Source organism: Melanotaenia boesemani, chromosome 22 (assembly GCF_017639745.1).
Source record: "Melanotaenia boesemani isolate fMelBoe1 chromosome 22, fMelBoe1.pri, whole genome shotgun sequence".
NCBI classification, from domain to species: Eukaryota; Metazoa; Chordata; class Actinopteri; order Atheriniformes; family Melanotaeniidae; genus Melanotaenia; species Melanotaenia boesemani.
The window spans coordinates 22,618,140-22,640,889 of NC_055703.1; the positions used below are offsets into that span (position 1 = coordinate 22,618,140).

The 22,750-nt window shown below is 35.1% G+C and overlaps 1 protein-coding gene across 1 annotated transcript; it reads right to left on the reverse strand.

Moving 5' to 3' along the window:
• Positions 1-1,047: 1,047 nt before the first annotated feature.
• On the reverse strand, positions 1,048-22,529 carry LOC121633258 (myb-like protein X). Its single transcript, XM_041975123.1, has 30 exons — positions 22,452-22,529; positions 21,725-21,750; positions 20,378-20,407; positions 20,039-20,108; positions 19,850-19,875; positions 18,497-18,526; positions 18,158-18,227; positions 16,095-16,123; positions 14,744-14,773; positions 14,405-14,474; positions 14,216-14,244; positions 12,875-12,904; positions 12,536-12,605; positions 12,347-12,375; positions 11,004-11,033; positions 10,665-10,734; positions 10,476-10,501; positions 9,257-9,286; positions 8,918-8,987; positions 8,729-8,757; positions 7,524-7,553; positions 7,190-7,259; positions 7,001-7,029; positions 6,641-6,670; positions 6,305-6,409; positions 3,845-4,045; positions 3,283-3,491; positions 3,127-3,154; positions 2,502-2,531; positions 1,048-1,349 (listed from the first exon to the last, which is right to left on the reverse strand). Exons 2-30 carry the CDS (start codon positions 21,744-21,746, stop codon positions 1,342-1,344), a joined length of 1,530 nt encoding a protein of 509 aa, XP_041831057.1. The 5' UTR covers positions 21,747-21,750; positions 22,452-22,529; the 3' UTR covers positions 1,048-1,341.
• Positions 22,530-22,750: the final 221 nt, after the last annotated feature.

Consider the following 22,750-nt stretch of genomic DNA (forward strand, 5'->3'; position numbering starts at 1 on the left):
GTAAGGGATTAAAGAGCAAGGAGTACACGTTCATGGTCTCAGGCTTTTGCTTTTTCCGAGCCGCACTTGAAGGCATCTCAGATTCAGCTCTGTTTACTGATCCCTTGTCAGAGTTTAATCCCGGTGTGTATGCAGCCTGTTGTGTGTGACACGTTTCTGTCCCTGGATTTCTGAGCCTGTCTGTGGTGATGGTTGATTGAGGCTCTGTTGAAGCTTTGACATTTGACTAAAAAAAAATGACGCATGATCTAAGGAAACAGTTTCACAATGCTGGAGTAGGACATCTAGTGGTCAATGAAATCAAGTGCAATTGAGACGTCTTTTATTTTATATATACAATGTGTGTACATGTACACATATACACACTGCACATACACAAATCAAACAGCTCAGCTTTGCTTTATGGTTTGTGACCATCCATCTTCCTTATGATGTCATTCCAGAGGATTGCAGCAGGGTTCAGATCTGGATGGCTGGCCCCTGGTTGGCCTCCATCCAGACCTTGGTTCCCCTGGCTGTGTGGCCTGGAGGATTGTCCTGCTGTAATCTCTGAGTTGGGGAGCACAATCATAGCTTAAGGAAGTAAATTATTTTCTAGGATAATCTTGTATGTGGCTTTATCAATGCATCCTTCATACAGACACATCTGATTCCAGCCTTGCTGAAGCACCCCTGATCATCATTGATCCTCCTCTTCATTTAACAGTTAGTGTGAGACTCTAACCATAAAACGACTAGGGGTTGGGCAAAGCTGAAAATTAAACTCAAACAACATGACTTTAATCCAGTCTTCTACAGTCCAGTTCCCGTACTCCTTTTTAAATCTGTCTGAGCATCTCACCATTTAAGGTGAGTTTTGCATGACTCCAGTCAAAGCTGAAAGCTGAAACTAAGCAAAAATTACTAAAAAAAACTATGGTTGAGGATCTTGAAAGGTAAAGTAAATATAATGAAAATCATATATATAATAACATATTACCCAAATTCCAGAAATGTTGAGACGCTTTCCTTAAATTTGAACAAAATGAAGAGTAAAGGACCCTCAAATCACACAAGCCAACATTTTATTTACAGTGAACAATACATAGCATGACAGATGCTAAGCACAAAATGAGCTCATGTTAAATGGGACTTTTACTACAGGTCTGAAAAATAGACCAGAAAACACAATAAAGACCTGAAGCAAGTTTTAACTGCAATACAGTACAGTTTTTCAAAAAAAGGGTTCAGGGTTCAAGAAATTAAGTTGTCTACTGTCTGTAGACTAGAATAAAGAGCTTTACATGATATCTGTCATGTCAGTTGATAAAAGCAGCTTCTCACCGGCTCCATGTTCTTGGTTCATGTTGCTGCAGAAAGATAAATACACAGACGAAACTTTAGTCGACACCTTCAATCAAAGTGACATAAAACTTAACACAATCATACACAAAACTGCTTTGTCACTGTCATCTCTACAAGCTTTCAATGGCTCAGGAAACACAGATGAAATACCTTAGAGGTGTAAAACCAGCAGTACACTTGTAACAAAGGTGTCTGTTATTGGCGGATTAATAGATTGCTTGTTATTTAGACAGGCAGAGCTTCACTGAGCTCTCCATCCCCGTGGCAGAGGACAAAAGTGAATGTACAGAGTGTAGCAGCAAGACACCATCTTGCTATTAGTTATTGATGAAGAGTGGCCGTTTCTGTTTGGTTCTTTCCTATATGTGACCGTGTGAGTTCATGCAACAGTGAGTATTTATGTTTCATTCAGCCGGATAGCTGATTGAGCTGTTGCTGCAGTATGCCAGAGTCTGGCTCAGCAGGCTCAAACAGAGCGATTTACATGTGTTAGCTTACATTTTAGTTTATCATTTTATTTCCTCATCATGCTGCTGTGCGGCCTCAGTTCTTTTTCATGCTGAATATGTTGTTGTAATTATGACGTTGGTTGTGAAGTGTACACCAAACCAATGGATGTGTACAGCTAATTTGTTGTCATGTTATGTTTCTGTTTCAGAAACCACACACCTACACACACATGCTCACACAGACCCTGCCAATAAGCCTACAGACGGTCATCTCTTTGTTCAACTGCAATAAATAACTCAAACTCAACCTTTGATGGGCACAATTAATAAACAATAAGAAGAATACAGTCCTAATTCACCCACTGAAACAAGACTAAGTTTGTTAAAGTCTGACAGCCTCACACTGAAAATTCAAATCATTTCAATATGGTTGCTCAACTGTAGAACTACTGAAACCTCTTCTCAAAGTTATTAAAGCTGCCTGACGTCCACATTGAAAACAATCTTTTTACATAAATATAACAACATTGTGTTGTTAAGCTATTGCAGAGTAAACATGAAGTTATAGTAGATATATTTTGTCCTTTCATTAAAAATGGGTTGAGAAAAGATCATGTTTGATTTTCTGATGAAGGTTTAGGTCATTATTAAATGCTTCTTCAGACTTGTGACAACAATAATTGTTCCAATAGTTCTGTTCTACAGTACCTTGAAATCGTCCGAAAGGATTCCAGTTCCCTTAAATGAAAAGAAAAGAAGAGCAATAAGCTGTCCGTTTTTCTTTACAATTTAACAGTGTTAAAGTTGTAATTTTTAATGACAATAAGAAGAAAGAATTGCTTCTATAAAATTTTGGTTCCACTTTTTAAGTTTTCATATTTTATGGGTGACTTTAATGGACACAGAAACAAAATTAAACACATTTTTCGAATCAGCGTCCATGCAAAGCAACACAAGCAACCATCACACAACAGATTTAATTTTTCTAAATTGTTGTTTGATTTAAAGAATATAAACACAAGTTGCCGCCTGTATTAATGTTCTACATTATGTGATTTCTTAGCTTATATTTCTGAGTCAAAAGTGAACTTTTAATCCACAAAGAACGGCTACAACACTGAAAGAAGATATTTCCTCTTCTATAAGAATATTTTGTGATAAGCTGACTTTTAAGTTTAAGTTTGACTTTTAGGTTTGTTTTTAAATAATTTCACATCCAGGTCTAAATTATATTATTACACAAACTGATATATATGTATGTAAGTATATAAGTTATGACATGTTAAAAACAGGTCACCTTAAATCTCACATTTATGACTGATGGCACACTTACATTCCGGTGGCTTTAGAGAGGAAAACCACTAGAAAATAAAGAAATAAATAAATACAGGCAAACCAGGTGAGTTTTAACATTTATCATTTCAACTCACATTATCAGTCAACTCCATAATGACTGTGTGTAAATGTGGTAGAGATGAAATCTAGTTACCTTTTTAAGGGGAAGTTGAAGAAATTTCTGGATGTCAGTCCATGAGTTGTCATTGAGTTTACATTTGAGGAGATTATCTTTATAAAACAGATAATCCACTGTGAGACGGACGTTCTCGTTCATCACTTGTCTCCTACTTTCAGCTACGATGTGGTTGGGATCGAAGGTGTGATGCATCACCACCAGGATTACTGGTTTATTAGCTGAAAGTAAACAGACAACTTGGTCAAAAACAAGATAAAACACTTTAATTACATTTAAAGTTACAGAATAGAGAAGTTACATGTGACCTCTTTTCTGTTCAGTTCCTTTATAGTTTTATTTTTCTGTTTTACAAGTAAAATTTAAACTTTCTATAAAGCCAGTTACATATAGCCGATTCCAGCCAGTTCTATATGTACATTCAGATTCTTGACATTTATTTATTAAGTTCATGAAGTTGTCAGACTTTTTATTTCAGGCTTGGAAAACTTCACTGTAATGGTGTTACAGTCTAATAAGGTGGTGGGATCTGTGTTGGTGGTGACTGACCAGTAGAAAATGGGACAAAAAATAATCTTACCAGGAATTCTGCTGAGACCATTTTCAATGTCTGATCGAACATGTGAAGCAACAGGACAGAAGAGCAGAAGGTAGTCGCAGTGATCAGGAGAGTCCACGTCTCTGTGTCCATAACGTTTCAGCTGTTTAACAATGGATTCATGAGCTCCATTTGTTTTTCCACTCAGGACCACAAAGAACTTTCTCCACGACTCCCCACCACCTAAAGACAAATCAAAATGATAATTTAACTTCTTGTTGAGCTGTATAACAACAGTTTCTGCAAATAAAATGAAAACTTTGTAATTTGAAGTGAGTCCTTTTTGATGTGATTTTTAAACAAAGATTTTTCCTCCTGGTTAATGTGCAACAGTCTGGAGCCTGTTCCACATGCCTCATTTCATCCATTTTATTTTTTATTTATTTATGTTTTTTTATTTATTTATTTATATATGTATGTGTGTGTTTTATTTAGTCCATTTTTATCAGTGTATTTGTCATTTCATCTGTATTTTACTTATAATTAATGTACATATTTATTATGTACTTATTATTTTGTTAATTTTTTTATCATTCTTATATTTTTTAGGATTTTTTTTTAATTTGTTTTTACTTTTTAATGTCAGTGTTTTCCTCATGGGATCCTCTGAATCAGGGACGATGCCTACTCAGTCTGCAGGTCGTTGCTGTGGAGATCACCCGGGTAGGGTAGTTGGTGGGATAACACAGCAGCCCTGGCTGTCGTGTGGGGCCCCTGCCTGCCCTGTTCTCATCAGTTTCCTTTGGTCATGCTATCTGTGGTCCTTGGAGAGGCGGTTCCTGGTGTGGACGAATGGACTTTCCTCACCTCAGTTTCAGAGCAGATTTTTATTTCCAGATGTTTCTAACTAGTTAATTTTTTATATTGATGTTTCTGTCAGGGGTAAAATTATGGAACAGCTTAACAGATCAATTAAAGGAAAGAAAAAAATATAAACCAGTTTAAGAGAAGGTACAAAATGCAAATATTAAATAAATGTAAGCTTGAAACTTGAAGAACACTATGTTACGGCCCCCAGCCTGCCAGCCTGAGGCCGTATTATTGGGAACAGCTGTGCCTCGTCAGTCGCCTGCAGGAGCTGCCGCCTCGGCTCCGCCCTCCTCCACCGGGATTGGTCGACCGGCATTCCGGACTCGCCCGAGGGACCGTTCGGCTGGGAGGCCTCGCCCATAAATGGTTCATTCCAGCTTCGGTCGTGGCCAGCTGTGAGCATTGAGCACAGTCTTGCCGGTTTGGGAACTCTTTGTGACATAGTGGACTTGTGAGAGCTTTCTGTGACAGTGATTTAAGTTTGGTTTGAAGAAAAGACGTTTGTGTTTGAGTTACATTATTAGAGCGATTTTGGCTAACTGTTTTGGTTTGGTTTTTCCCTCAACAGGAGGAGGAATTTGTGTTTGTTCAGCAATTGTTTTGTTTCTTTATTGATTTGTTTGATAGTCCCGGTACGTTAATTGTCTGGTGGACCCTTTTTTGTTGTAGATATAATTGTTAAAGCACCTACCGTGGACACCTTTTGTTATATTTGGTTATAGCCGGAGGCAGTATTTGTGTTTATGTTTTGATAATTGTTTTGTACAATAAATCTTTGGTACTGTTTGATTTGACTCCGGCCCGGTTTGTTATCGACCTACACCCTAGATTACCGAGGTCATAACACACTAGTTTAAAGAAGGGCGGTGACAATGGTGTGACAGTGTTTGAAGCCAGAAATATTGCAGTATTTTGTTTAATTTAGTCATGTTTTCTTAGGAGGAGGGAGGGATTGGATTGTGTACGTTTTTTATTGTGAAGTATGAAATTTGAGTTGTGAAATAAAGTTGGAGTGTTGGTATATTGTAGAAATGAGGTAGGGTATTCTAAGTTTATACTTCTACCTGCTCCTTTTCAGACATGAAATGTCTGGGCTCGGTGGAAAAGCCTGCCTTACCAGGTCAGAGCTGCACAGTCCCTATAGCACTAAAAATCTTTTCTCCTTGGCTTTTATTTTATTATTTATTATTAAAATATTTTTACTTTTTGGGTTTTGTTGATGTTGGTTTTATTCTGACTTGTACAGTGTACATTGAATCAGGTCTGTTAGATTAAGGAGTCATTCTGTATAAAACCTGCAGGATTGCAGCCCTCGATGACCGAAGCCGGACATCTCTGCTCTCAGCTCTCCCTAAAAGTGTGAGTGTGAACGGTTTGTTGTCTCTTTGTGTTGGCCTGGTGATAGACTGGCAACCTGTCCAGGATGTACCCTGCATTATATCTGCTAATTGCTTGGATAGGCTCCAGATTCCCCGCGACCCTGAATTGGACTAAGCGGTATAAAAAATGGATGGAAGAGTTGTATTTATTCTAGAATAGATTTTTACTATAATTACAATACTACTACAATTCAAACATTTAATGACTTCAGTTTGGACAAAGCAGCATATGGTTATATAAAAAACTTCTCACCTGCTCTTTTTATTTTAGCAATTTTCTGTGTATCTGTCTTCACAGTAGGACTGTCTTCTTCTCCAGGAGTGACTGAAACTGTCGGACTTCCAGTATAAGATGCTTCTGTTTACACAGTAAAATAGATTATAAGGACTTTGTGTTCTTAAGATTTCCTATACTGGATATATTTTATCCTTGTTGTGTTGTTGTGATAAGATCATCTTTAATTTTCTTACATCAGGTCTATGTCAGGACTAAAGATTCTTATCTAACCATTATGTCACTATTAAAGACGACTTTAGGCTGTTGTAACAACAATAATTGTTCCAGTAGTCGTGTCCTACAACACATTACCATCTATCTGCTGGTCAGGATTCTTCTCCTCTAAAACAAAGAGGGGAAAAAGAGCAAGAGCATGTGTAGAAGCCTTATAAACACCCACACAGCTCTAACTCTCCTGCATACAACATCACTATTTAACCTGAAATGCTCAACTTCTGCTTATTTTCTAATTCTCACCATCTAACTGTGGAAACTTCCAGACTTCCAGCCACCATCTTAAATTAACTTCTTCTACTGTCTGTAGACTACAATGAAGAGCTTTACATGATATCTGCTGTAATTACTAAATATTATTCACACCCTGCAATATTCAAACATTCATTATTTCAGTCTTTAAAAACAACATGTCAGTTTATAAAAGCAGCTTCTCACCAGCTCCTGGTTCTTCCTCCATGTTTCTGCTGAAAGATAAACACACAGACAAAACTTTAGTCGACATCTTACACTGAGGTGTAAAACCTGCAGAACTCTGATACATGTCAGAGTCTCACAACCTCACACTGAAAACTTAAAAGACTTAAACACTGAATGATATGAAATGTACAAACTGTATGAACTTACTCAGTAGATGCATCATTTTGCTGCGTATCAATCTCAACAGTAGAAGAACTGGCCTCTTCTTCAGGAGTCCCTGAAACAGTCAGACATCCACTTTAAGAAACATCTATTTACACAATAAAATAAATTATAATGACTTTGTGTTGTTAAACTTTGTTAAACTGGATATATTTTGTCCTTGTTGTGTTGTTGTGATAAGATCATCTTTAATTTTCTTACATCAGGTCTATGTCAGGACTAAAGATTCTTATCTAACCATTATGTCACTATTAAAGACGATTTTAGGCTGTTGTAACAACAATAATTGTTCCAGTAGTCGTGTCCTACAACACATTACCATCTATCTGCTGTTTATGATCCTCCGTCCCTGAAACAAAGAGGGGAAAAAGAGCAAAATGAGTCATCTGGTCTCTTCACACTTTAAAACAACACAAAACAGTGTTGTATTTGTAATTTGACCATGAAATCTATTTAATTATAGGACGATAAATAATTCCTTCTTTTAAATCTTGACTCAGTTTTAAAGCTGGATGTGTAAATTTAATGGAGATACAAACAATATTAAACACTTTTATAAATATGTGTTCATTCAAATCAACACAAGCATCCATTACACAAACCATTGTCATCTTGATTCATCTAAATAGTTTAATTACATTATAAAAACACAACTAGCCACCTGTGTAAATGTTTAATGTCATGAGATTCTTAACTTATATTTCTTAGTCTAATGTTAAAATTTATTCTGCAAAGAATTGACGCAACAATGAAAGAAAACATTTCCTCTTCATTTCATACATGTTTACCTCCACCAAGGCTGAGTTCCTGTATTCAGCAGCTTTGGTTTGTTTGTTAGCAACAAAACTCAAATTGTTATGGACAGATTCAGATTAAATTTTCAGGAAATGTCAGAAATAGAAGAAAGAACAAGTCATTACATTTTTGGGGTGATCCAGATCAAAGCATGGATATGCGAATGTTTAAAGGATTATTTTAGAGCTTCTAACTCAAAAACAATGCAATCATTGGCAAAAAAAGATAATATCTTGGCAGAGGTCTGAGCTCTCTGACTGCTTCTAGGTTTCAGCATAAGTTGACTTCTTGCAACAACAAATGATTCTAACATCAATAAAACAAATCAAGACATTTTCTCTCTTGTGTTTACTGTTGAAGAGTAAAGTTCATTATTAACTATCAAAGGATCAATCATCATTGTTCCTGTATGATTAGAAGCTATAACACATGTGTAGAAGCCTTATAAACACACACACAGCTCTAACTCTCCTGCACACAACATCACTATTTAACCTGAAATGCTCAACTTCTGCTTATTTTCTAATTCTCACCATCTAACTGTGGAAACTTCCAGACTTCCAGCCACCATCTTAAATTAACTTCTTCTACTGTCTGTAGACTACAATGAAGAGCTTTACATGATATCAGCTGTAATTACTAAATATTATTCACACCCTTTAATATTCAAACATTTCATTATTTCAGTCTTTAAAAACAACATGTCAGTTTATAAAAGCCGCTTCTCACCAGCTCCTTGTTCTTCCTTCATGTTTCTGCAGAAAGATAAACACACAGACAAAACTTTAGTCGACATCTTACACTGAGGTGTAAAACCTGCAGAACTCTGATACATGTCAGAGTCTCACAACCTCACACTGAAAACTTAAAAGACTTAAACACTGAATGACATGAAATGTACGAACTGTATGAACTTACTCAGTAGACAAATTATTTTGCTGCTTTTCCACCTCAACAGTAGAAGAACTGGCCTCTTCTTCAGGAGTCCCTGAAACGGTCAGACCTCCACTTTAAGAAACATCTTTTTACACAATAAAATAAATTATAATGATTTTGTGTTGTTAAACTTTGTTAAACTGGATATATTTTGTCCTTCCAGTAAAACTGGGTTGTGATAAAATCATATTTGATTTTATTTCATCAGGTCCATGTCAGGACTAAAGACTCTTATCTAACCATTATGTCACTATTAAAGACGACTTTAGGCTGTTGTAACAACAATAATTGTTCCAGTAGTCGTGTCCTACAACACATTACCATCTATCTGCTGTTCAGGAATCTTCTTCCCTGAAACAAAGAGGGGAAAAAGAGCAATGAGTCGTCTGGTCTCTTCACACTTTAAAACAACACAAAACAGTGTTGTAGTTGTAATTTGACCATAAAATCTATTTAATTATAGGACGATAAAATAATTCCTTCTTTTAAATCTTGGCTCAGCCTTTAAAGCTGGATGTGTAAATTTAATGGAGATACAAACAATATTAAACACTTTTATAAATATGTGTTCATTCAAATCAACACAAGCATCCATTACACAAACCATTGTCATCTTGATTCATCTAAATGGTTTAATTACATTATAAAGACACAACCAGCCACCTGTGGAAATGTTTAATGTCATGAGATTCTTAACTTATATTTCTTAGTCTAATGTTAAAATTTATTCTGCAAAGAATTGACGCAACAATAAAAGAAAACATTTCCTCTTCATTTCATACATGTTTACCTCCACCAAGGCTGAGTTCCTGTATTCAGCAGCTTTGGTTTGTTTGTTAGCAACAAAACTCAAACTGTTATGGACAGATTCAGATTAAATTTTCCGGAAATGTCAGAAATAGAAGAAGAAACAAGTAACAAGAGTTTGGGGGGATCCAGATCACCGCATGGATATACGAATGTTTAAAGGATTCTTTTGCCATTCGAGCTTTTAACTCAAAAATAATGCCCATGATCACCGGAAGAAAAAAAAAGATAATATCTTGGCAGAGGTCTGAGCTCTCTGACTGCTTCTAGGTTTCAGCATAAGTTGACTTCTTGCAACAACAAATGATTCTAACATCAAGAAAACAAATCATGACATTTTCTCTCTTGTGTTTACTGTTGAAGAGTAAAGTTCATTATTAACTATCAAAAGGATCAATCATCATTGTTCCTGTATGATTAGAAGCTATAACACATGTGTAGAAGCCTTATAAACACACACACAGCTCTAACTCTCCTGCACACAACATCACTATTTAACCTGAAATGCTCAACTTCTGCTTATTTTCTAATTCTCACCATCTAACTGTGGAAACTTCCAGACTTCCAGCCACCATCTTAAATTAACTTCTTCTACTGTCTGTAGACTACAATGAAGAGCTTTACATGATATCTGCTGTAATTACTAAATATTATTCACACCCTTTAATATTCAAACATTTCATTATTTCAGTCTTTAAAAACAACATGTCAGTTTATAAAAGCAGCTTCTCACCAGCTCCTTGTTGTTTCTCCATGTTTCTGCAGAAAGATAAACACACAGACAAAACTTTAGTCGACATCTTACACTGAGGTGTAAAACCTGCAGAACTCTGATACATGTCAGAGTCTCACAACCTCACACTGAAAACTTAAAAGACTTAAACACTGAATGATATGAAATGTACGAACTGTATGAACTTACTCAGTAGACAAATTATTTTGCTGCTTTTCCACCTCAACAGTAGAAGAACTGGCCTCTTCTTCAGGAGTCCCTGAAACGGTCAGACCTCCACTTTAAGAAACATCTTTTTACACAATAAAATAAATTATAATGACTTTGTGTTGTTAAACTTTGTTAAACTGGATATATTTTGTCCTTCCAGTAAAACTGGGTTGTGATAAAATCATATTTGATTTTATTTCATCAGGTCTATGTCAGGACTAAAGACTCTTATCTAACCATTATGTCACTAATAAAGACGATTTTAGGCTGTTGTAACAACAATAATTGTTCCAGTAGTCGTGTCCTACAACACATTACCATCTATCTGCTGGTCAGGAATCTTCTTCCCTGAAACAAAGAGGGGAAAAAGAGCAATGAGTCGTCTGGTCTCTTCACACTTTAAAACAACACAAAACAGTGTTGTAGTTGTAATTTGACCATAAAATCTATTTAATTATAGGACGATAAATAATTCCTTCTTTTAAATCTTGGCTCAGCCTTTAAAGCTGGATGTGTAAATTTAATGGAGATACAAACAATATTAAACACTTTTATAAATATGTGTTCATTCAAATCAACACAAGCATCCATTACACAAACCATTGTCATCTTGATTCATCTAAATGGTTTAATTACATTATAAAGACACAACTAGCCACCTGTGGAAATGTTTAATGTCATGAGATTCTTAACTTATATTTCTTAGTCTAATGTTAAAATTTATTCTGCAAAGAATTGAAGCAACAATGAAAGAAAACATTTCCTCTTCATTTCATACATGTTTACCTCCACCAAGGCTGAGTTCCTGTATTCAGCAGCTTTGGTTTGTTTGTTAGCAACAAAACTCAAACTGTTATGGACAGATTCAGATTAAATTTTCCGGAAATGTCAGAAATAGAAGAAGAAACAAGTAACAAGAGTTTGGGGGGATCCAGATCACCGCATGGATATACGAATGTTTAAAGGATTCTTTTGCCATTAGAGCTTTTAACTCAAAAATAATGCCCATGATCACCGGAAGAAAAAAAAGATAATATCTTGGCAGAGGTCTGAGCTCTCTGACTGCTTCTAGGTTTCAGCATAAGTTGACTTCTTGCAACAACAAATGATTCTAACATCAATAAAACAAATCAAGACATTTTCTCTCTTGTGTTTACTGTTCTATTCTATTCTATTCTAGTCATTTAGCAGACGCTTTTATCCAAAGCGACGTACATTTGAGAGTAAGAACAACACAAGCATGAATTCAAACAAGATGGGACGTCATAATTAAGTGATAGTTACTGTTGAAGAGTAAAGTTCATTATTAACTATCAAAGGATCAATCATCATTGTTCCTGTATGATTAGAAGCTATAACACATGTGTAGAAGCCTTATAAACACACACACAGCTCTAACTCTCCTGCACACAACATCACTATTTAACCTGAAATGCTCAACTTCTGCTTATTTTCTAATTCTCACCATCTAACTGTGGAAACTTCCAGACTTCCAGCCACCATCTTAAATTAACTTCTTCTACTGTCTGTAGACTACAATGAAGAGCTTTACATGATATCTGCTGTAATTACTAAATATTATTCACACCCTTTAATATTCAAACATTTCATTATTTCAGTCTTTAAAAACAACATGTCAGTTTATAAAAGCAGCTTCTCACCAGCTCCTTGTTCTTCCTTCATGTTTCTGCAGAAAGATAAACACACAGACAAAACTTTAGTCGACATCTTACACTGAGGTGTAAAACCTGCAGAACTCTGATACATGTCAGAGTCTCACAACCTCACACTGAAAACTTAAAAGACTTAAACACTGAATGACATGAAATGTACGAACTGTATGAACTTACTCAGTAGACAAATTATTTTGCTGCTTTTCCACCTCAACAGTAGAAGAACTGGCCTCTTCTTCAGGAGTCCCTGAAACGGTCAGACCTCCACTTTAAGAAACATCTTTTTACACAATAAAATAAATTATAATGACTTTGTGTTGTTAAACTTTGTTAAACTGGATATATTTTGTCCTTCCAGTAAAACTGGGTTGTGATAAAATCATATTTGATTTTATTTCATCAGGTCCATGTCAGGACTAAAGACTCTTATCTAACCATTATGTCACTAATAAAGACGATTTTAGGCTGTTGTAACAACAATAATTGTTCCAGTAGTCGTGTCCTACAACACATTACCATCTATCTGCTGGTCAGGAATCTTCTTCCCTGAAACAAAGAGGGGAAAAAGAGCAATGAGTCGTCTGGTCTCTTCACACTTTAAAACAACACAAAACAGTGTTGTAGTTGTAATTTGACCATAAAATCTATTTAATTATAGGACGATAAAATAATTCCTTCTTTTAAATCTTGGCTCAGCCTTTAAAGCTGGATGTGTAAATTTAATGGAGATACAAACAATATTAAACACTTTTATAAATATGTGTTCATTCAAATCAACACAAGCATCCATTACACAAACCACTGTCATCTTGATTCATCTAAATGGTTTAATTACATTATAAAGACACAACTAGCCACCTGTGGAAATGTTTAATGTCATGAGATTCTTAACTTATATTTCTTAGTCTAATGTTAAAATTTATTCTGCAAAGAATTGACGCAACAATGAAAGAAAACATTTCCTCTTCATTTCATACATGTTTACCTCCACCAAGGCTGAGTTCCTGTATTCAGCAGCTTTGGTTTGTTTGTTAGCAACAAAACTCAAACTGTTATGGACAGATTCAGATTAAATTTTCCGGAAATGTCAGAAATAGAAGAAGAAACAAGTAACAAGAGTTTGGGGGGATCCAGATCACCGCATGGATATACGAATGTTTAAAGGATTATTTTGCCATTAGAGCTTCTAACTCAAAAATTTTGCCCACAATCATTGGTAAAAAAGATAATATCTTGGCAGAGGTCTGAGCTCTCTGACTGCTTCTAGGTTTCAGCATAAGTTGACTTCTTGCAACAACAAATGATTCTAACATCAAGAAAACAAATCAAGACATTTTCTCTCTTGTGTTTACTGTTCTATTCTATTCAATTCTAGTCATTTAGCAGACGCTTTTATCCAAAGCGACGTACATTTGAGAGTAAGAACAACACAAGCATGAATTCAAACAAGATGGGACGTCATAATTAAGTGATAGTTACTGTTGAAGAGTAAAGTTCATTATTAACTATCAAAAGGATCAATCATCATTGTTCCTGTATGATTAGAAGCTATAACACATGTGTAGAAGCCTTATAAACACACACACAGCTCTAACTCTCCTGCACACAACATCACTATTTAACCTGAAATGCTCAACTTCTGCTTATTTTCTAATTCTCACCATCTAACTGTGGAAACTTCCAGACTTCCAGCCACCATCTTAAATTAACTTCTTCTACTGTCTGTAGACTACAATGAAGAGCTTTACATGATATCTGCTGTAATTACTAAATATTATTCACACCCTTTAATATTCAAACATTTCATTATTTCAGTCTTTAAAAACAACATGTCAGTTTATAAAAGCAGCTTCTCACCAGCTCCTTGTTCTTCCTTCATGTTTCTGCTGAAGGATAAACACACAGACAAAACTTTAGTCGACATCTTACACTGAGGTGTAAAACCTGCAGAACTCTGATACATGTCAGAGTCTCACAACCTCACACTGAAAACTTAAAAGACTTAAACACTGAATGACATGAAATGTACGAACTGTATGAACTTACTCAGTAGACAAATTATTTTGCTGCTTTTCCACCTCAACAGTAGAAGAACTGGCCTCTTCTTCAGGAGTCCCTGAAACGGTCAGACCTCCACTTTAAGAAACATCTTTTTACACAATAAAATAAATTATAATGACTTTGTGTTGTTAAACTTTGTTAAACTGGATATATTTTGTCCTTCCAGTAAAACTGGGTTGTGATAAAATCATATTTGATTTTATTTCATCAGGTCCATGTCAGGACTAAAGACTCTTATCTAACCATTATGTCACTAATAAAGACGATTTTAGGCTGTTGTAACAACAATAATTGTTCCAGTAGTCGTGTCCTACAACACATTACCATCTATCTGCTGGTCAGGAATCTTCTTCCCTGAAACAAAGAGGGGAAAAAGAGCAATGAGTCGTCTGGTCTCTTCACACTTTAAAACAACACAAAACAGTGTTGTAGTTGTAATTTGACCATAAAATCTATTTAATTATAGGACGATAAAATAATTCCTTCTTTTAAATCTTGGCTCAGCCTTTAAAGCTGGATGTGTAAATTTAATGGAGATACAAACAATATTAAACACTTTTATAAATATGTGTTCATTCAAATCAACACAAGCATCCATTACACAAACCACTTGTCATCTTGATTCATCTAAATGGTTTAATTACATTATAAAGACACAACTAGCCACCTGTGGAAATGTTTAATGTCATGAGATTCTTAACTTATATTTCTTAGTCTAATGTTAAAATTTATTCTGCAAAGAATTGAAGCAACAATGAAAGAAAACATTTCCTCTTCATTTCATACATGTTTACCTCCACCAAGGCTGAGTTCCTGTATTCAGCAGCTTTGGTTTGTTTGTTAGCAACAAAACTCAAACTGTTATGGACAGATTCAGATTAAATTTTCAGGAAATGTCAGAAATAGAAGAAGAAACAAGTAACAAGAGTTTGGGGGGATCCAGATCACCGCATGGATATACGAATGTTTAAAGGATTCTTTTGCCATTAGAGCTTTTAACTCAAAAATAATGCCCATGATCACCGGAAGAAAAAAAAGATAATATCTTGGCAGAGGTCTGAGCTCTCTGACTGCTTCTAGGTTTCAGCATAAGTTGACTTCTTGCAACAACAAATGATTCTAACATCAAGAAAACAAATCAAGACATTTTCTCTCTTGTGTTTACTGTTCTATTCTATTCTATTCTATTCTAGTCATTTAGCAGACGCTTTTATCCAAAGCGACGTACATTTGAGAGTAAGAACAACACAAGCATGAATTCAAACAAGATGGGACGTCATAATTAAGTGATAGTTACTGTTGAAGAGTAAAGTTCATTATTAACTATCAAAAGGATCAATCATCATTGTTCCTGTATGATTAGAAGCTATAACACATGTGTAGAAGCCTTATAAACACACACACAGCTCTAACTCTCCTGCACACAACATCACTATTTAACCTGAAATGCTCAACTTCTGCTTATTTTCTAATTCTCACCATCTAACTGTGGAAACTTCCAGACTTCCAGCCACCATCTTAAATTAACTTCTTCTACTGTCTGTAGACTACAATGAAGAGCTTTACATGATATCTGCTGTAATTACTAAATATTATTCACACCCTTTAATATTCAAACATTTCATTATTTCAGTCTTTAAAAACAACATGTCAGTTTATAAAAGCAGCTTCTCACCAGCTCCTTGTTCTTCCTTCATGTTTCTGCTGAAGGATAAACACACAGACAAAACTTTAGTCGACATCTTACACTGAGGTGTAAAACCTGCAGAACTCTGATACATGTCAGAGTCTCACAACCTCACACTGAAAACTTAAAAGACTTAAACACTGAATGATATGAAATGTACGAACTGTATGAACTTACTCAGTAGACAAATTATTTTGCTGCTTTTCCACCTCAACAGTAGAAGAACTGGCCTCTTCTTCAGGAGTCCCTGAAACGGTCAGACCTCCACTTTAAGAAACATCTTTTTACACAATAAAATAAATTATAATGACTTTGTGTTGTTAAACTTTGTTAAACTGGATATATTTTGTCCTTCCAGTAAAACTGGGTTGTGATAAAATCATATTTGATTTTATTTCATCAGGTCTATGTCAGGACTAAAGACTCTTATCTAACCATTATGTCACTATTAAAGACGATTTTAGGCTGTTGTAACAACAATAATTGTTCCAGTAGTCGTGTCCTACAACACATTACCATCTATCTGCTGTTCAGGAATCTTCTTCCCTGAAACAAAGAGGGGAAAAAGAGCAATGAGTCGTCTGGTCTCTTCACACTTTAAAACAACACAAAACAGTGTTGTAGTTGTAATTTGACCATAAAATCTATTTAATTATAGGACGATAAAATAATTCCTTCTTTTAAATCTTGGCTCAGCCTTTAAAGCTGGATGTGTAAATTTAATGGAGATACAAACAATATTAAACACTTTTATAAATATGTGTTCATTCAAATCAACACAAGCATCCATTACACAAACCATTGTCATCTTGATTCATCTAAATGGTTTAATTACATTATAAAGACACAACTAGCCACCTGTGGAAATGTTTAATGTCATGAGATTCTTAACTTGTATTTCTTAGTCTAATGTTAAAATTTATTCTGCAAAGAATTGAAGCAACAATGAAAGAAAACATTTCCTCTTCATTTCATACATGTTTACCTCCACCAAGGCTGAGTTCCTGTATTCAGCAGCTTTGGTTTGTTTGTTAGCAACAAAACTCAAACTGTTATGGACAGATTCAGATTAAATTTTCCGGAAATGTCAGAAATAGAAGAAGAAACAAGTAACAAGAGTTTGGGGGGATCCAGATCACCGCATGGATATACGAATGTTTAAAGGATTCTTTTGCCATTAGAGCTTTTAACTCAAAAATAATGCCCATGATCACCGGAAGAAAAAAAAGATAATATCTTGGCAGAGGTCTGAGCTCTCTGACTGCTTCTAGGTTTCAGCATAAGTTGACTTCTTGCAACAACAAATGATTCTAACATCAAGAAAACAAATCAAGACATTTTCTCTCTTGTGTTTACTGTTCTATTCTATTCTATTCTAGTCATTTAGCAGACGCTTTTATCCAAAGCGACGTACATTTGAGAGTAAGAACAACACAAGCATGAATTCAAACAAGATGGGACGTCATAATTAAGTGATAGTTACTGTTGAAGAGTAAAGTTCATTATTAACTATCAAAGGATCAATCATCATTGTTCCTGTATGATTAGAAGCTATAACACATGTGTAGAAGCCTTATAAACACACACACAGCTCTAACTCTCCTGCACACAACATCACTATTTAACCTGAAATGCTCAACTTCTGCTTATTTTCTAATTCTCACCATCTAACTGTGGAAACTTCCAGACTTCCAGCCACCATCTTAAATTAACTTCTTCTACTGTCTGTAGACTACAATGAAGAGCTTTACATGATATCTGCTGTAATTACTAAATATTATTCACACCCTTTAATATTCAAACATTTCATTATTTCAGTCTTTAAAAACAACATGTCAGTTTATAAAAGCAGCTTCTCACCAGCTCCTTGTGTCTTCCTTCATGTTTCTGCAGAAAGATAAACACACAGACAAAACTTTAGTCGACATCTTACACTGAGGTGTAAAACCTGCAGAACTCTGATACATGTCAGAGTCTCACAACCTCACACTGAAAACTTAAAAGACTTAAACACTGAATGACTATGAAATGTACGAACTGTATGAACTTACTCAGTAGACAAATTATTTTGCTGCTTTTCCACCTCAACAGTAGAAGAACTGGCCTCTTCTTCAGGAGTCCCTGAAACGGTCAGACCTCCACTTTAAGAAACATCTTTTTACACAATAAAATAAATTATAATGACTTTGTGTTGTTAAACTTTGTTAAACTGGATATATTTTGTCCTTCCAGTAAAACTGGGTTGTGATAAAATCATATTTGATTTTATTTCATCAGGTCTATGTCAGGACTAAAGACTCTTATCTAACCATTATGTCACTATTAAAGACGACTTTAGGCTGTTGTAACAACAATAATTGTTCCAGTAGTCGTGTCCTACAACACATTACCATCTATCTGCTGGTCAGGAATCTTCTTCCCTGAAACAAAGAGGGGAAAAAGAGCAATGAGTCGTCTGGTCTCTTCACACTTTAAAACAACACAAAACAGTGTTGTAGTTGTAATTTGACCATAAAATCTATTTAATTATAGGACGATAAAATAATTCCTTCTTTTAAATCTTGGCTCAGCCTTTAAAGCTGGATGTGTAAATTTAATGGAGATACAAACAATATTAAACACTTTTATAAATATGTGTTCATTCAAATCAACACAAGCATCAATTACACAAACCATTGTCATCTTGATTCATCTAAATGGTTTAATTACATTATAAAGACACAACTAGCCACCTGTGGAAATGTTTAATGTCATGAGATTCTTAACTTATATTTCTTAGTCTAATGTTAAAATTTATTCTGCAAAGAATTGACGCAACAATGAAAGAAAACATTTCCTCTTCATTTCATACATGTTTACCTCCACCAAGGCTGAGTTCCTGTATTCAGCAGCTTTGGTTTGTTTGTTAGCAACAAAACTCAAACTGTTATGGACAGATTCAGATTAAATTTTCCGGAAATGTCAGAAATAGAAGAAGAAACAAGTAACAAGAGTTTGGGGGGATCCAGATCACCGCATGGATATACGAATGTTTAAAGGATTCTTTTGCCATTAGAGCTTTTAACTCAAAAATAATGCCCATGATCACCGGAAGAAAAAAAAGATAATATCTTGGCAGAGGTCTGAGCTCTCTGACTGCTTCTAGGTTTCAGCATAAGTTGACTTCTTGCAACAACAAATGATTCTAACATCAATAAAACAAATCAAGACATTTTCTCTCTTGTGTTTACTGTTCTATTCTATTCTATTCTATTCTATTCTAGTCATTTAGCAGACGCTTTTATCCAAAGCGACGTACATTTGAGAGTAAGAACAACACAAGCATGAATTCAAACAAGATGGGACGTCATAATTAAGTGATAGTTACTGTTGAAGAGTAAAGTTCATTATTAACTATCAAAGGATCAATCATCATTGTTCCTGTATGATTAGAAGCTATAACACATGTGTAGAAGCCTTATAAACACACACACAGCTCTAACTCTCCTGCACACAACATCACTATTTAACCTGAAATGCTCAACTTCTGCTTATTTTCTAATTCTCACCATCTAACTGTGGAAACTTCCAGACTTCCAGCCACCATCTTAAATTAACTTCTTCTACTGTCTGTAGACTACAATGAAGAGCTTTACATGATATCTGCTGTAATTACTAAATATTATTCACACCCTTTAATATTCAAACATTCATTATTTCAGTCTTTAAAAACAACATGTCAGTTTATAAAAGCAGCTTCTCACCAGCTCCTTGTTCTTGGTCCGTGTTTCTGCAGAAAGATAAACACACAGACAAAACTTTAGTCGACATCTTACACTGAGGTGTAAAACCTGCAGAACTCTGATACATGTCAGAGTCTCACAACCTCACACTGAAAACTTAAAAGACTTAAACACTGAATGATATGAAATGTACGAACTGTATGAACTTACTCAGTAGACAAATTATTTTGCTGCTTTTCCACCTCAACAGTAGAAGAACTGGCCTCTTCTTCAGGAGTCCCTGAAACGGTCAGACCTCCACTTTAAGAAACATCTTTTTACACAGTAAAATAAATTATAATGACTTTGTGTTGTTAAACTTTGTTAAACTGGATATATTTTGTCCTTCCAGTAAAACTGGGTTGTGATAAAATCATATTTGATTTTATTTCATCAGGTCTATGTCAGGACTAAAGACTCTTATCTAACCATTATGTCACTATTAAAGACGATTTTAGGCTGTTGTAACAACAATAATTGTTCCAGTAGTCGTGTCCTACAACACATTACCATCTATCTGCTGGTCAGGAATCTTCTTCCCTGAAACAAAGAGGGGAAAAAGAGCAATGAGTCGTCTGGTCTCTTCACACTTTAAAACAACACAAAACAGTGTTGTAGTTGTAATTTGACCATAAAATCTATTTAATTATAGGACGATAAAATAATTCCTTCTTTTAAATCTTGGCTCAGCCTTTAAAGCTGGATGTGTAAATTTAATGGAGATACAAACAATATTAAACACTTTTATAAATATGTGTTCATTCAAATCAACACAAGCATCCATTACACAAACCATTGTCATCTTGATTCATCTAAATGGTTTAATTACATTATAAAGACACAACCAGCCACCTGTGGAAATGTTTAATGTCATGAGATTCTTAACTTGTATTTCTTAGTCTAATGTTAAAATTTATTCTGCAAAGAATTGAAGCAACAATAAAAGAAAACATTTCCTCTTAATTTCATACATGTTTACCTCCACCAAGGCTGAGTTCCTGTATTCAGCAGCTTTGGTTTGTTTGTTAGCAACAAAACTCAAACTGTTATGGACAGATTCAGATTAAATTTTCAGGAAATGTCAGAAATAGAAGAATGAACAAGTGATTACATTTCTGGGGTGATCCAGATCAAAGCATGGATATACAAATGTTTAAAGGATTATTTTGATATTAGAGCTTCTAAACTCAAAAATAATGCCCATGATCACCGGAAGAAAAAAAAGATAATATCTTGGCAGAGGTCTGAGCTCTCTGACTGCTTCTAGGTTTCAGCATAAGTTGACTTCTTGCAACAACAAATGATTCTAACATCAATAAAACAAATCAAGACATTTTCTCTCGTGTTTACTGTTCTATTCTATTCTATTCTACAGTCATTTAGCAGACGCTTTTATCCAAAGCGACGTACATTTGAGAGTAAGAACAACACAAGCATGAATTCAAACAAGATGGGACGTCATAATTAAGTGATAGTTACTGTTGAAGAGTAAAGTTCATTATTAACTATCAAAAGGATCAATCATCATTGTTCCTGTATGATTAGAAGCTATAACACATGTGTAGAAGCCTTATAAACACACACACAGCTCTAACTCTCCTGCACACAACATCACTATTTAACCTGAAATGCTCAACTTCTGCTTATTTTCTAATTCTCACCATCTAACTGTGGAAACTTCCAGACTTCCAGCCACCATCTTAAATTAACTTCTTCTACTGTCTGTAGACTACAATGAAGAGCTTTACATGATATCTGCTGTAATTACTAAATATTATTCACACCCTTTAATATTCAAACATTTCATTATTTCAGTCTTTAAAAACAACATGTCAGTTTATAAAAGCAGCTTCTCACCAGCTCCTTGTTTTTTCTCCATGTTTCTGCAGAAAGATAAACACACAGACAAAACTTTAGTCAACATCTTAAATCAAAATGACATACCATAGCAATCACTCTCTCAAAACTGCTTTGTTACGGCTCGTGTCCACGAGCTTTCACTGGCTCAGGAAACAAAGATGAAAACACCTTAGAGGTGTAAAACCTGCAGAACTTTGATACATGTCAGAGTCTCACAACCTCACACTGAAAACTCAAAGTATTTAAACATGATTACTTACAAAATCGTCTGAAAAAAGTGGCGTACATCTTTGCAAACAGAAAACAGACTGAAGGCTCCTCTTAGAGTGAATGAAACTTTTACTTTCACTTTGACAAGCTGTGAGTTCTCATGTTAACCACTAGGGGCCAAATGCTGACATGGGAACATGGTAGATAATATGATCAGCAGGAAGTGACGGTGAGTAACACTTCACCTACCACCTCATCTTTCACTTACATTAAATTACAATACAGTACATATATATACAGTAGTATAGTATTTTTATTATATGACCTGAAAATGTCATTCAGTCAGTTTAGAGAAATGTTTGGCCTGAAAATTTTCATAATAACTAAATAACAGTTGGTCAGGAATTAAAATGCAAGGAGTACTTCACTGTCATGGTCTCAGGCTTTTGTTTTCTGAGCTACATTTAAAGGCCTCTCACTCAGATTTAATTGTATTTACTGATCCCTTTCTTACCCAGTACTTTTTCTCTGTGTGTTCCCCCTGTGATTGACTGGTGACCTGCCCAGCCTCTCATCTGCTAGTTGCTCTGGCTTTCATTTACCCTGAATTGGATTAAGCGGTATAGAAAATAAATGAATACACACACACACGCACACATACATATACATACATATATATATATATATATAGAGAGAGAGAGAGAGATAGAGAGAGAGAGAGAGAGAGAGAGAGAGAGAGAGAGAGAGAGAGAGAGAGAGAGAGAGAGAGAGAGAGAGAGAGCTACATATAGATTCTGGCTGTAAATTATGCAG

What these genes read in the sequence shown, in the direction of transcription:
- LOC121633258 (XM_041975123.1), bottom strand. Translation starts at nt 21,746, where the DNA reads ATGGAGAAAAAACAAGGAGCTG. An exon ending in TCCTGACCAGCAGATAGATG is followed by an intron (nt 12,606 to 12,874) that starts GTAATGTGTTGT and finishes TGACCGTTTCAG; the next exon opens with GGACTCCTGAAGAAGAGGCC. An exon ending in TTCAACTTCCCCTTAAAAAG is followed by an intron (nt 3,155 to 3,282) that starts GTAACTAGATTT and finishes TTTATTTTCTAG; the next exon opens with TGGTTTTCCTCTCTAAAGCC.